The 12,347-nt window shown below is 29.8% G+C and overlaps 1 protein-coding gene and 1 long non-coding RNA gene across 2 annotated transcripts; both read right to left on the minus strand.

Moving 5' to 3' along the window:
- Positions 1-1,323: 1,323 nt before the first annotated feature.
- LOC100305661 (60S ribosomal protein L37a) lies at positions 1,324-2,506 on the minus strand. The gene is made up of 5 exons (XM_003524211.5): positions 2,360-2,506; positions 2,222-2,261; positions 1,804-1,892; positions 1,598-1,680; positions 1,324-1,518 (listed from the first exon to the last, which is right to left on the minus strand). The coding sequence occupies exons 1-5, from the start codon at positions 2,360-2,362 to the stop codon at positions 1,455-1,457; spliced, it is 279 nt and encodes a 92-aa protein (XP_003524259.1). The 5' UTR covers positions 2,363-2,506; the 3' UTR covers positions 1,324-1,454.
- Positions 2,507-6,243: 3,737 nt separating this feature from the next.
- Positions 6,244-8,569, minus strand: LOC102664807 (uncharacterized). Its single transcript, XR_414231.3, has 2 exons — positions 8,009-8,569; positions 6,244-6,744 (listed from the first exon to the last, which is right to left on the minus strand). It is a non-coding gene; the product is annotated as an uncharacterized lncRNA (long non-coding RNA).
- Between the last annotated feature and the right edge of the window lie 3,778 nt (positions 8,570-12,347).

Below are 12,347 nucleotides of genomic sequence, written 5' to 3' on the forward strand. Positions count from 1 at the left end.
CCCACGAACCAAACTCGTGAGCAACATTTTCGTCTTTCGTCAATTAATTTTGTCGTGCAAACCGAACACAACCTAAAAGAACACTTTCAGAGGGAAAAGGCCATGGGGAGATACCGTTTGTGATCCATGGATCTCCAATTAGGAAACCGTATCCAAGCTTCGCGACTAGTCTGCACTCTTTGGACTTTTAAAACTTAGCGAGTTGAAACATCTTAGTAGCTAAAGGAAGGGAAATCAACCCAGACCCCGTTAGTAGCGACGAGCGAGAGCGGATTTGCGTTTCGATGAGAAATACAAGACAAAAAAAGGAACCCATCATGACTTCAGATGTTGGATACATACCCCAAATATGCATTTAACCTTGAAATTTTTTATCACGGCCAGTCATTGAGCTCACAATAAGCATTGGGCTCTCCATCATGTGTGTTTGAATACTAGTCGGTTTCAATAAACACACGTCTGAGCGTCAATCTTACACTGACCTACATTTAAACACTGGAGAATGCAAGACCTCTTACACTTCCCTTGCTTTTACGTTTATACATTCGCAAGTGTAAAACTTTCATTGAACTAATCAAAAGGCAATCACCCTGTCAGCGTCTAGAGGCACATAGTATTATATGATCGTACAAAACCGAAAAAAATACCAAATCATTATTTTGATATGCCCAAGCAAAAGTTCATTTGGAAGATGAGATATTTCAACGTAGAGGTTTATTGTAAGGTAAAATCTATGATGCAAACGTTGAACAAAATCAGACGGCTAAATATGAACAAAAGGACAATTGTTATACACCTTTCTAGTTGCTACTCATAAATAGCAGATTGGCAGCAGCCGCACCTGAGATCACTTTAGTTCTTAATTTTATGAATTATTCTTCACAAAATATTCACTATAGTCTATAGCACACAATAACATTTTGCAAAATTAGAGGCTTTACAAAAACCAAAAAGACCCAAGACTAAACCAAAAACCATCTCCGTGATACAAACCCTAAAATCTTTACACATCCAATTCAAAATGGTATTATAAATGCTACCTTCTATATCAAAAACTACATGATCGAAAGCTTCACATTCAATTTTTAATGCTTTTTAATGCAACCTCTAATTCGCTAGAATCGTTAACAAATACATACACCATCAAGAACACAAGTAAACCATCAGGCATAAAATAGCCCTAGAAGATTTAAGGAAAAGCTTTTGCGAGGTAAGCTAAGATCCATCTTAACAAGCATGAAGAGAAACAATGAACCACTAGAATTGAAAACAATAAAATAAAACTATGAAGCAAAATCACTCTGACAAAGAGTTCCAAACAACTAAAATTAAAAGAGTCATCTCAAAATTAAACTTTAAGGAGTTTACTTTGAATACAACCAATGCAGTTCAGTGAACACAAACTAGGCATATCACGCAAAGTCTAATAGTAATTGATAACATCAACAAAAAGCTCAACTCTCAGTTTGCTCCCTCAACCTCCTGATGGTGCTCCGTACCGTCACAGCACTTGCGGTACTGTCAAAACAATGAGAACAATGTCAGGTCTCTGGTTTGGAAAATAAAACATGCAAGTAGAAAGAACAAAGATCATTACTTCAAAGTATAAGCACCGCCTGCTTTCACTTTACCACAGTCCTTGCATCCCCATATTCCTACAGCTTTCCTCTTCACAGCATACTGCCACAAATAAAAAAAATGATCATCAGAATCCAAGCATTTTCAGAAGGTTAAACCAAACTAAACATACAAGAACACATGACCTGAAGTCATAAATACACAATAACACATGGTTTTAGCTACCTTCCCACAAAATTCACAGAAAAATTTGCTGTGCTGACTAACTTCCATCTTCTTAATCTGCTTTCGCAGACTGGCACCATAACGGGTACCTGATATAATAAAACAAGCAAAATAGTTTCTCAGGAGTTAACCAAATTAAACAAAATCATGCAACAGCATTTTCAATTACCTATACATAACATATACACGACTTGTGAAAAAGTGTTTTAGCTACCAAAACAAATTATCCGAATCTTACGAACAATACATTAATCAGTAATCATTCTTCTAAAACTCTTGAAGAATACATTAGTCAATAATCATTCTTCTCTAAACACGAAAACACGTACGACAGGCATAACAACTGACCTAACAACCAAACTGAAAAAAAAAAAAAAACAATATCGGATTTGGGAAAAATCGAGGTAACAGGACATACCGTATTTTCCAACAATGCCAGCCTTCTTTGTTCTCTTAGTCTGCAAAAACAAAACGCGGCAGTGTCAACATAAAACGACGTACAATAGAAACCCTAATTGTGATGGTGGAAGTGAAAGAGAAGAGAGAGAGAGAGTACCATGTTTTCTAGATCGAAGGCGCTGCAGAGATTGGGGCGGTGAACGAATGGAAAGTAGCACACACTGAAACCCTAATTCTGATTTCAGAAATTTATAGAGAACCACATTGGGTTTGGGTCGGGTACGGGTCCATTTTATTCCTTCGTATTGAAGTTCGATAAGAATTACCAGTAATATTCTTATTATTACTAATATTTTAATAATTTTATATATACTTATAGATATAATTTTATTAAGTGCAGTAAATATATTTGTTTAAAATTAAAAAATTTACGATTTTTTTATTTTTTATTGTATTAATGTTGAATAACATAATAGTTCAATCTTGTATTGTATACAGTAAAAAATAGGAAAACATATATGTTTGCTTCATATTATTTTTAAGAAATAACTATATTTTTAAAAAGTTGTAGGAAGTAAAAAAATATTATTTACTTAAATTTATATACACAAGAAATTAATTTTATTTTTTAAAATATTTTATAAAATATGGTATAAAAATATATGATTTTACTCTGTATTTTTAAATTTGCTAATTTGTGATTTTAATTAAGTTTTAATTATTTCTTGGTAACTTTTTAAAGTTAATTAATCTTATATGTAGAAAAAAAATTAAATAGGCCCTTTTATAATTATCAAGACGTTCAATTTTATTATTTTATATTAATATCATAAAAATTTAATGGTGACCTCAAAATAATTTATTTCTCATTTTAATATTACACGTACATAATTACATATATAATAATATATAATTTTTACTAATTTCTGAACGTATTTGTATTAATTAATAAGGTTTAACTGTAACAATGACATGCATGAGCCGAACTTCGATAATGTGACTACAAGAATTTTGACACTCGAAATAAATTTATATGTGGAGATTAAGTGTGCAAAATTTTAGAGTATTCTCAAATTTCCTTTATGGCTTATTTATATCTTTCTTAGTTTAAGATATATTAGTGATTCTTATATAAGGATGCGTGAAAGATGCATCTCAATTGAATTTTATGATATTTATTGTTGTTGCTAACATTGTATGTGTCAAATCCTATGCCAGATAAAAAAAAGTATTCGGTCAATATATTGATTTTGTTACTCTCGATGTGATTTAGAATCCATAGATATTAGAAAATTTATTTATTCACATGCTATGACAATTTTTTTTTCTTTGGATTTTTAGTAGTTCATTTAACAAATATTTTAAATCATACTATAGGAAGATTAAAGATGTTGCCTTTTTGTCTTACATTTAATTTTTTTTAGCATAACACCATGCATGATAACGAGTGAATCATTTCTTATCAATATGTATGTGTACTATTTTATTTGATGTGGATTCTTTGTTCTCTAATTCTGTCTTTCTTTTTTGGACAGGAATTGAGTCTTTCTATAAAATATTAAAAAGGGATATTTTTTTTGTTCTTTTTCCTTTTTTTGTATTTAATAGTTCACTTAAGTAAACACTTTAAATGATATTGTATTAATTAATCAAATTATGAATTATTTAAAGAAAAAACCTATATTTATATGTGTATTAATTTTGTTACTTCAACATATAATGTAATAATATGCAATATATAAATATTTGACAATAATGAGAACAACATCGTAAAAGATGGAAGCAAAACTATCAAAACAGAATGATGAAAATGACCATAATGCAAATAGAACAATTATTATCCAGGAGGTGAGCAAAATAAAGGAACCAAACAAGACAACAAGTTAAATTTTAATGTAATATTCTTAGTATTATTGACATGCGACATGCATCTATATTCATTTCTTACCTTTCATCTGAAAGCAGTTGTTGAAGGATGTTAAGACACATCTATTTCATGCTATTGGTAAGAAAGATGGATAAAGATATATATTTTATTGGGACAAAAAATCAAATAAAAAAATTAGAAACTTAAAGTAAAAATAAGATAATTAATAATCCAAAAATATAATCATCCTTCTTTCAACTTGTGTAACTTCATTTATTTCGACCCCTATTACTCTTGTTCTTAGTTCGTTTTTTTTCGTCTTTAAGAGTAACATAAATCTATAGTAGAAACACAAGGGCGGCTCTTTTAGAGTGGGCCAGGAACCCAGCCGAGAAACATAATTCCTTTCTTGTATTAATTAATTGCATGAAAGGATATCATACTTTGGTGCTTAATTGTGACCATGATTAGCAATACTTATCAATGCACACCAAATAACTATAAGATATGCTCAAATTAAAAATATCGTTTCATTAAGATTATCTATAGTTTTCTAACAATAAAGTTTTAATTTTTTATTACAAATTTAATTTGTTATCAACTATGAAGATTATAATAAAAAAATAATTTTAACTAAACTATACAAAATAATTTTATTTGAATAATAATTATTTAATTTTTAATATTTAAATTAATAATTTAATGTATATTTGTGTCAAATAGATTATTATTATATTATATAAAAGATAATATATTAATTAAAAAATATAATATATATGGTATAAATTAATACATTAATGCATAATATATATATATATATATATATATATATATATATATTAATTTATTATAGAGGAAAAGATGAGCTCTTATCCTATCATGTCAAACAACAGTGATTATTCGTACAACTAGTATCCTCCACCTAGCATCCATCCGGCATAATTTTGAATTGATAACAATTAGTCCAATGGATCCCTCTTATCCTTCAAGGAAAACTTTCCAATAAACAAAAACAGAGGGGAAAAACATATATTCCTAAAATCTAATGTTATATACCTGAATCACCCCGAAGACCCAAGTTATGAAAACAATCACTACTTGTTTGATCTTCCAATCATGCAGGAAGCATGTGAACTTAGGTGAAACAACATCTTTACATGTGCACACAAAAAATTTACCCTTCCTTATTCAATTCTTAGAATCTACCTAGAATACCAATTTCATGATAAAACCAACTTGCTGAATAGAGGAGAAAAATAAAGCAAGCAACATGCAGAAAACATCCAACATGGGAAATAACATGTTCACGATGGTATTCCTCATATTGATGTTGATTTCATCAGCCACCCCAACAGAAATTGATGCAAAGAACCCAGAACTTGTTGCAGCCACTAAGGAGATGCAAAGGGCAAATTACTCTACATTTGTAATGCTCATCAACATGTCTCCACTTGACACAATTAAGGGGAATGTGACATTCTTGATGCCCAATGATAGAATGTTGGATAACATGGTTTTAGAGGAAGGGTCTGTTTCTAATTTTTTACTTAGGCATTCAATCCCATCACCATTGCTATTTGATGTCTTGGAACAATTCCCCACAGGGACAACTATTCCTATTGCCACTACTAGAAAATAAGCTTTATACATCGATTATCACGCGTTGTTGTAGTCCGGTGTCGTTGAAACACAACGATAGTTGAGCGACCGATGTTGAATTTTGACATTCTACATCGGTTGTCCTAACCCGTCTTAGAATGCCATATTTCTACATCAGTTGTCCTGAAAATCGATGTAGAAAGTCATCATTCTACATCGGTTGTGGCCTGAACCGATGTAGAATTATTAATTATTTTTAATTTTTTTACTTTTTAGAAACAAGAATTATGATGACATAAAAATTGGTGGCATAGTCATTTCATTAAAAAATATTTCTACAGACTAACTAATAATTATTAAACTAAATTGTTCATACGAAGAGAGAACAAAAAAATAAAATTAATCAAATTTGAACACGGATACTATATACATTTAGCAGAAAAACGATCTAAAAGTACTGTTCATTAAATTGTAATGAAAAAACAAGTTGAGACAAGTTGAGCATTTCAATCACTAACCCTGTCCAACTCCCTCTCAGTAATTTTGGCAACATAATGAACATGATGGACAACATAAAAGTTCAACAGCATATTACTTTCCAGGCTCACAAATTACAAAAGCAAATAAGATCAAACATCTTGCCACAAAATTTTAACAAGAATGAATGAATGATACCTTACATTGTGAAAGAATAATGGCATAATCAGATCAGAAAACCTTTTTTCCCCATCCACCACCAATAGAGAATATAGGACCAAAAAAGGCTTAATCTTAAGACAAAGAGCAACCAAAGAAAATGCATGATAACCTTACAAGTTAAGTAATGAAATACAGGTATTATGGAAACCCTAAAACAAAATGCATCAAGACTCAAGCGAGTTTATAATCCCCTGCAGAAATTCGTGATCAACCATCTTAGGTGCATCATCAGCATCTCCACAACACAAGTGACAAGAGGCGAGATTCAAGGAATAATCCAATAAGGTTAATGTTTCTCCAAAAGGAGGCTAAGATTTTGCAATTTGCTGTACTGTATCCATTACAATTTGCTGCAACCTACTCATACAAGGTCCATTCTGCACAGCGAAACAAACGTTAGTCAAAAGTCAAATTGAATAAAATAGTTAATTTTCTAGCCTGCTCAGTTGAGTTTCCTCTACTTTGGTAACCATCTTCTTTCGCCCAATTCACTCGCAAATATTTCATTTATACGTTATTATAATAATATAATATTTTAAATATAAACTATATTAAAAAAAATATACAACTTGATAATTATTACATTTATGTATCTTAATTAAAATAATTAGTAAAAAAATAAATTTACATTAAATATTTTTAAGTACTAATTGAGTAACTGCAATATGACTGTTTACTAATTAGAGTTTCAAATGAGCTCCTGACTTAGAAGAATATTTTTATGAATTTCTCAATCAATGCCTCAATGACAGGATAAGAACAAACGTAGGATTCTTTTTTCGCCTTACACCAATTTAAATGTTTCTAGCTAAAACAAAGGTAGAAAAATTTGACAACTTAAAGGCACCAGTTCATCGGTATATTATTTTATAAAGAAATTTTTATAATGTTTTTTTAATTAAAAACATTCACAACACCGTAAAATTACTTTAAGACTATATATATTATTTTAAAAGGAATCAAGTATATATTCATTTCCCTTGTATAACTGCATTTGACCAATAAAATTGTTGATTTGGATAATCTAATTTCATAAATTAATTTTTATATGTTTATAATGACTCCAATCAATATGAGGAAACAACAGCCCATTTTCAAGGGACTATCAAATGACATAAACGATTCAATGAATATGATAAATCATATCGCATCTTGCAAACAAAATAAATTTAGTAATATTGTGTACATAAAAGGTAACAGAGCAGAATTGATAGTGGATGGTATAAATAGTACTATAATTTCGTAGCAGGCCCCAATTAATACCAATTTATTTCTCTTTGTTAATTGGACAAACAACCATTTGCCAGCAAATTTTTTTCAAATTTATCCGGACTATTAATTTAAATTTTATCCCAAGTGATAAATTTGAAAAAAAAAATTACCCCAAATGATCATTTCGCCATCAATAATAGCTACTTAGGTCTGAATAATCAAAATCGACACTAATTACGGATATAAACATTCATATTCCTTAGAAAAAACATTTAAATAATTTATCAAAAAAACATTATAAAAATAAAAAATATAATTTTTGGCGGAGTGACCAATCAATTATGTGTAAAAAAACAAAAATAAAACAATTATTTATTTAAAATAATAACAAAGCGTGGCAGAGAGAGTTATAGAAGGCGTTGGTTGAACCTCGCTTGCGGTCGCGGTTCTTGCCGGAGTCGATCGGAGCTGCGTCGTCGGCTGAGGCGTATCCAGCGGCGTCGCGAGGGAGCTTGTACTGCGAGAGGTTGTTCATACTTACTCTTCCTCATGGAGTCTACCACGACTCTGACGCCGAACAGCATGATCTCGCCGGAGACGACGGAGTTGGCGGTTCTTCAAATCGAAGTAGCGGCGAGTATAGGTAATAATAGTTGAATGGTGAATGAAAGAGAGATATTTAAGAAGAGTTAGGTAACTGGAGAGAGCGAGAATCCTGGGCTTGGCCATGCGACCGAGCTTAGAGGAAGATTTTCCTAAGATGCTGTGACTCTTCGCAGAGAGAGGGAAGAGAAAGAGGAAGAGAGAGGGAAGAGAAAAAGGCAGAGCGAGGGAAAGCAGAGGCAAGGAAGGGGAAGAGGTAGAGGGAAGAGAAAGAGGCAGAGAGGGAAAGCGGAAATGTGTCTGCCTGAGGCAAGAGAGAGAAAGTCACAATAAAAGCCAATTAAGGTACAACTGATGAGAGAAAAAAAGCAAAAAAAATTGTAACATTCATTTACGACGGTTTTTCAAATAACCGCTTTTAAACTCACTTTCATTTATAATAAATTTATTACAATCCTGCCCTTGGTATTTTTCTAAAACGGTTTTTAGTCTAACCGTCTTAATTAACGTATCTTAATAAATGCTTTTTTTTAGTAGTGTGCACTGCCAAATTGCATGCTAAGAGTCTCTAACAATGGTAGGAAGAATTATGTTCTAAACAATGTTAAAATTATAAGTCCAAACTTATGTGTAGCAGATCCTCAATTCGATGCCACGGCATAGATGGGATTTTGTCAGAAGCATGTACATCAATAGGTAACTATGGTGTTCCTCTACTTCCATGTGTTAATAGCACTGAACCTTCATGTAAGGCATCACCTCCTATTCCATCTTCTTCCCCTTCAGCTTCCCCTCCTAGTACTAGGGACAACCTTAATCCTCCAACATTGGCAGCTCCTCGCCCAACAACCCCAAATTTTGGGCCACACAAATCAGGGTCTCCTCGTTGGTTTACTTATAATGGATCATTGAATTTTGTAGCCTGCTTGATGTTGTATCTGGTAAGGATCTACTTTTAATCCAATATAGATTGATGGACTAAAGTTGTGATAATTGAATTTAGAGTGGAAAGGATTCATTATTTTGTGGTCAAGGTCATTAGATTGTTTATTTATTTTATCATACGTTGAAAAGAATGAAACAGACCTTTTGTTATAACTGGTGTAATGTGATGAATTTTTTTATTCTTCTTTTTCCTTCCCGTTTAAAAATGTTATTGTAACGATGTTGGTGTTCAGTAGGTAGCAATTTGACATGTTCTAGTCTTGGGTAACGAGCGAAGAACACCACCCAATTTATACGTTATGTAATTTCAGCTATGTTTTTGTTAATTGATTTTGATAGCCATATAAAAGAAAAAAGAAGATGCAATAAAGCAATAAGGAATAATTTATGTACGATTGTTTAATAATAATAACAACGGGAACATTAAAACTACTTATACAATCCTCGTTCAGCCAATTAATACTTTTATGTTCTTATTCTTCAATACAAAAATATTTCTTACTTCTTAGGAAATACAAATCCACTACTATTTAAAAGTCAATTTTATGTTTTTTTAAGACTTATAATTTATAAATTATTTATGTATTTTTAAACTTTTATGTTATGTTAATATGTCTTTATTTTTTTTAAATATAAGCTTTAAATGTTTTTTTATTTATTTTAGGATTTTATTTTTTTTCCTCAAATCTTTATACTTAATTATATTTCTAAATTAATTGTTTTTAAAAAATTTATTAATATGATCTAAAATTTAAAATACGTATATTTCATTTAAATTAATTAGGTATATTTTTTAATAATTATAAATGTTTTAACTTAATGTATAATTTTAAAATTCTATTTAAATTAAAAACATATATTTGACTAATGTGTGAATCAGTTGCTACTTTGTTTACAATATATGGTTTACAAGCATTTTAAGTTACTTTCTAACTTGTTGAAAATCTTTTTTTTTATATTATTAGTGTTTTTTGGTAAAAAATATATTTTAATAGCTTGTATCATTTATTGAGACACTACTTTAAGTAGAATTTGAGCTTCTAATTTCTAATTCTTATATTTTTTTTACTTTTAAAATATTTATTAAATTTATTATTTACCATTTTACATGAGGTAATGTTTTATAATTTATTTTCTCAAACATATTTAATATACTCATTTTTCAATGTACTACCTAATTTTTTATTTATTTATTTTACTGCTTAATATTTTCAAACTTTTACTTTTGATATTTACAGTTAGTCTATATTTATTAAGTTTTGTGTTAGCTTATTATATTATCACATTACATCAATTATAACAAAATTAAAATTTGCTCATAATCACATAGCCAATGTTAATTTATCATCTTAACACTTAGCTGATCCGGCAAGTATCAAAAGCAAACTTTTGGAAATATCAAGTAATTAAATCAAAAAATATTTTTTAGGTGATAAACTGAAAACTAGATATATGACATATGTATGAAAAATATATTTAAACATTTTTTCTATTTTCATTCATCTAGACGTTTTGACGTTGTGACCCACTTCAGCTGATCGTCTTCCTTCTTGCTCGACATTTTTGCTATTGCTCCAGTTAATTTTAGTTTTTGGGTAATGTTAAATTCTCCTATTATATCCTTCTATAAATCTTTTTACTATTATGGTAAGTATTGAACGAGAAATAAAAATATTTATTATCTTGAAAGCATAAAACACATTAAAAACTTACCATAAAATATTGTAGGAGTAATTATGGGAGGATATAATAAGATAACTTAGCATTATTTTTTATTCTTCCATATTTGTATTTCTTGGTCTCTGTCGTACATTCCCAATATAATGTTAAAAATAATTTAAAGTAAAAAATGTAATCAAAGTAATTGATCTTTAAATATTGTAAGAGTTAAAAATTAATTAAAAACTATAATTATAATTACTCAAAAATATATTTTTATCCATAAAATTTATATTAAACAAGTTTATTTTTGTCATAAATTTATTATCTACTTCAAAAAATAATTTTATTAAATACTTATAATTTAATAAATTAGCTTAACAACTTTCAATTAGCAACTAGATTTTTAACTTCCAATAAATTCATCTGTTGTTTTTTTTTTCTCTTTCAAATATATCCTTTGCGAAGTTCTTTGCCATTTAAAATGAGGCCTCATAGCCATAAATATCTACTTATTTAATCTTCTATACCTAAAAGTTATTTGATTTTCTACATGTATCCTTCTTTCAAAAAAAAAAAAATTGATGCATGGTGAAGCACTAAATATGAGCATTTCACCCAATAAAGTTTTGAACCTTGGGTCACCAAAAACTTTCTTTTTCTTTCTCCAAAAAAAATATGCTAACATTTTTCTAGTGTGACAAGAAGCATGCGAGATCATCGCCTGTGATCAGGGGGAAAGTTGTAAGTTCTCAAATCAATTATTTAAAATTGTTAAGCAATTGTTGTGTGTTTTAACTTTTAAAAGATTTACTGTAACAAAAATATCTTTTAAAAGATTTAGTAACTAAGTTCATCTGTTAAAAATTTATTTAACATTAAATTAGTCAGAAATTAATGTAATAATAAAAACTTTACAGAGTGACACTTGAGATATTTAAGAGATATAATAATATAATTACAATTACTTTTTTATAAAAATATACGTATGAAATTAGAATATTAAACTGAACGATTTTAAAAAATAATCATTACTGGTCACCAACGGCTTGGCCAAAGCTACTCAATCTACCAAAAGTTATTGACATGTGGTTTAATATTTGTATCTTTTAATCAAGGTCTTAGGTTCCATTGTCAATTTAAAATCATAAATGGAGGTATCACTTTATCTTAAAATAGACTGATCTCATGAAAAAAGATTAGTGAGTGAAACTCCCTCACATAGTTGAAAAATCTGATTAAGCCCGTCCGGTCAGATCAATTCAACCAAGATCCAGTGGCATAATCGGGCCGATTTAACTATTGGACCGACTATGCATCTGACCTAGGATGACCAGATCAAACCCCCCAATTTTGAGTAAACCCGACTGATTTTTAATACTCAAACTTGGTTTTTCATGTAAAAAAAATGCTCGAAAATGACGTTGTTTTGAATCAACCCTAAAAGAAATTAAATCTCAGTCAATTCTCTTCTTCACGCTCATGGCTTATCTTCACTACCCTTCTCTTCATCTTCATGGTCGCGCTCTTCCTTTCTCTTCATCTTCACGCTCGTCCTCAC

The sequence above is a fragment of the Glycine max genome, chromosome 5 (genome assembly GCF_000004515.6).
Source record: "Glycine max cultivar Williams 82 chromosome 5, Glycine_max_v4.0, whole genome shotgun sequence".
NCBI classification, from domain to species: Eukaryota; Viridiplantae; Streptophyta; class Magnoliopsida; order Fabales; family Fabaceae; genus Glycine; species Glycine max.

Coding starts and splice junctions, on each gene's coding strand:
- LOC100305661 (XM_003524211.5), bottom strand. Junction 1,893..2,221: donor TGGCATTGTTGGAAAATACG/GTATGTCCTGTT, acceptor TTATTATATCAG/GTACCCGTTATGGTGCCAGT. Junction 1,519..1,597: donor GGCGGTGCTTATACTTTGAA/GTAATGATCTTT, acceptor TTGTTTTGACAG/TACCGCAAGTGCTGTGACGG.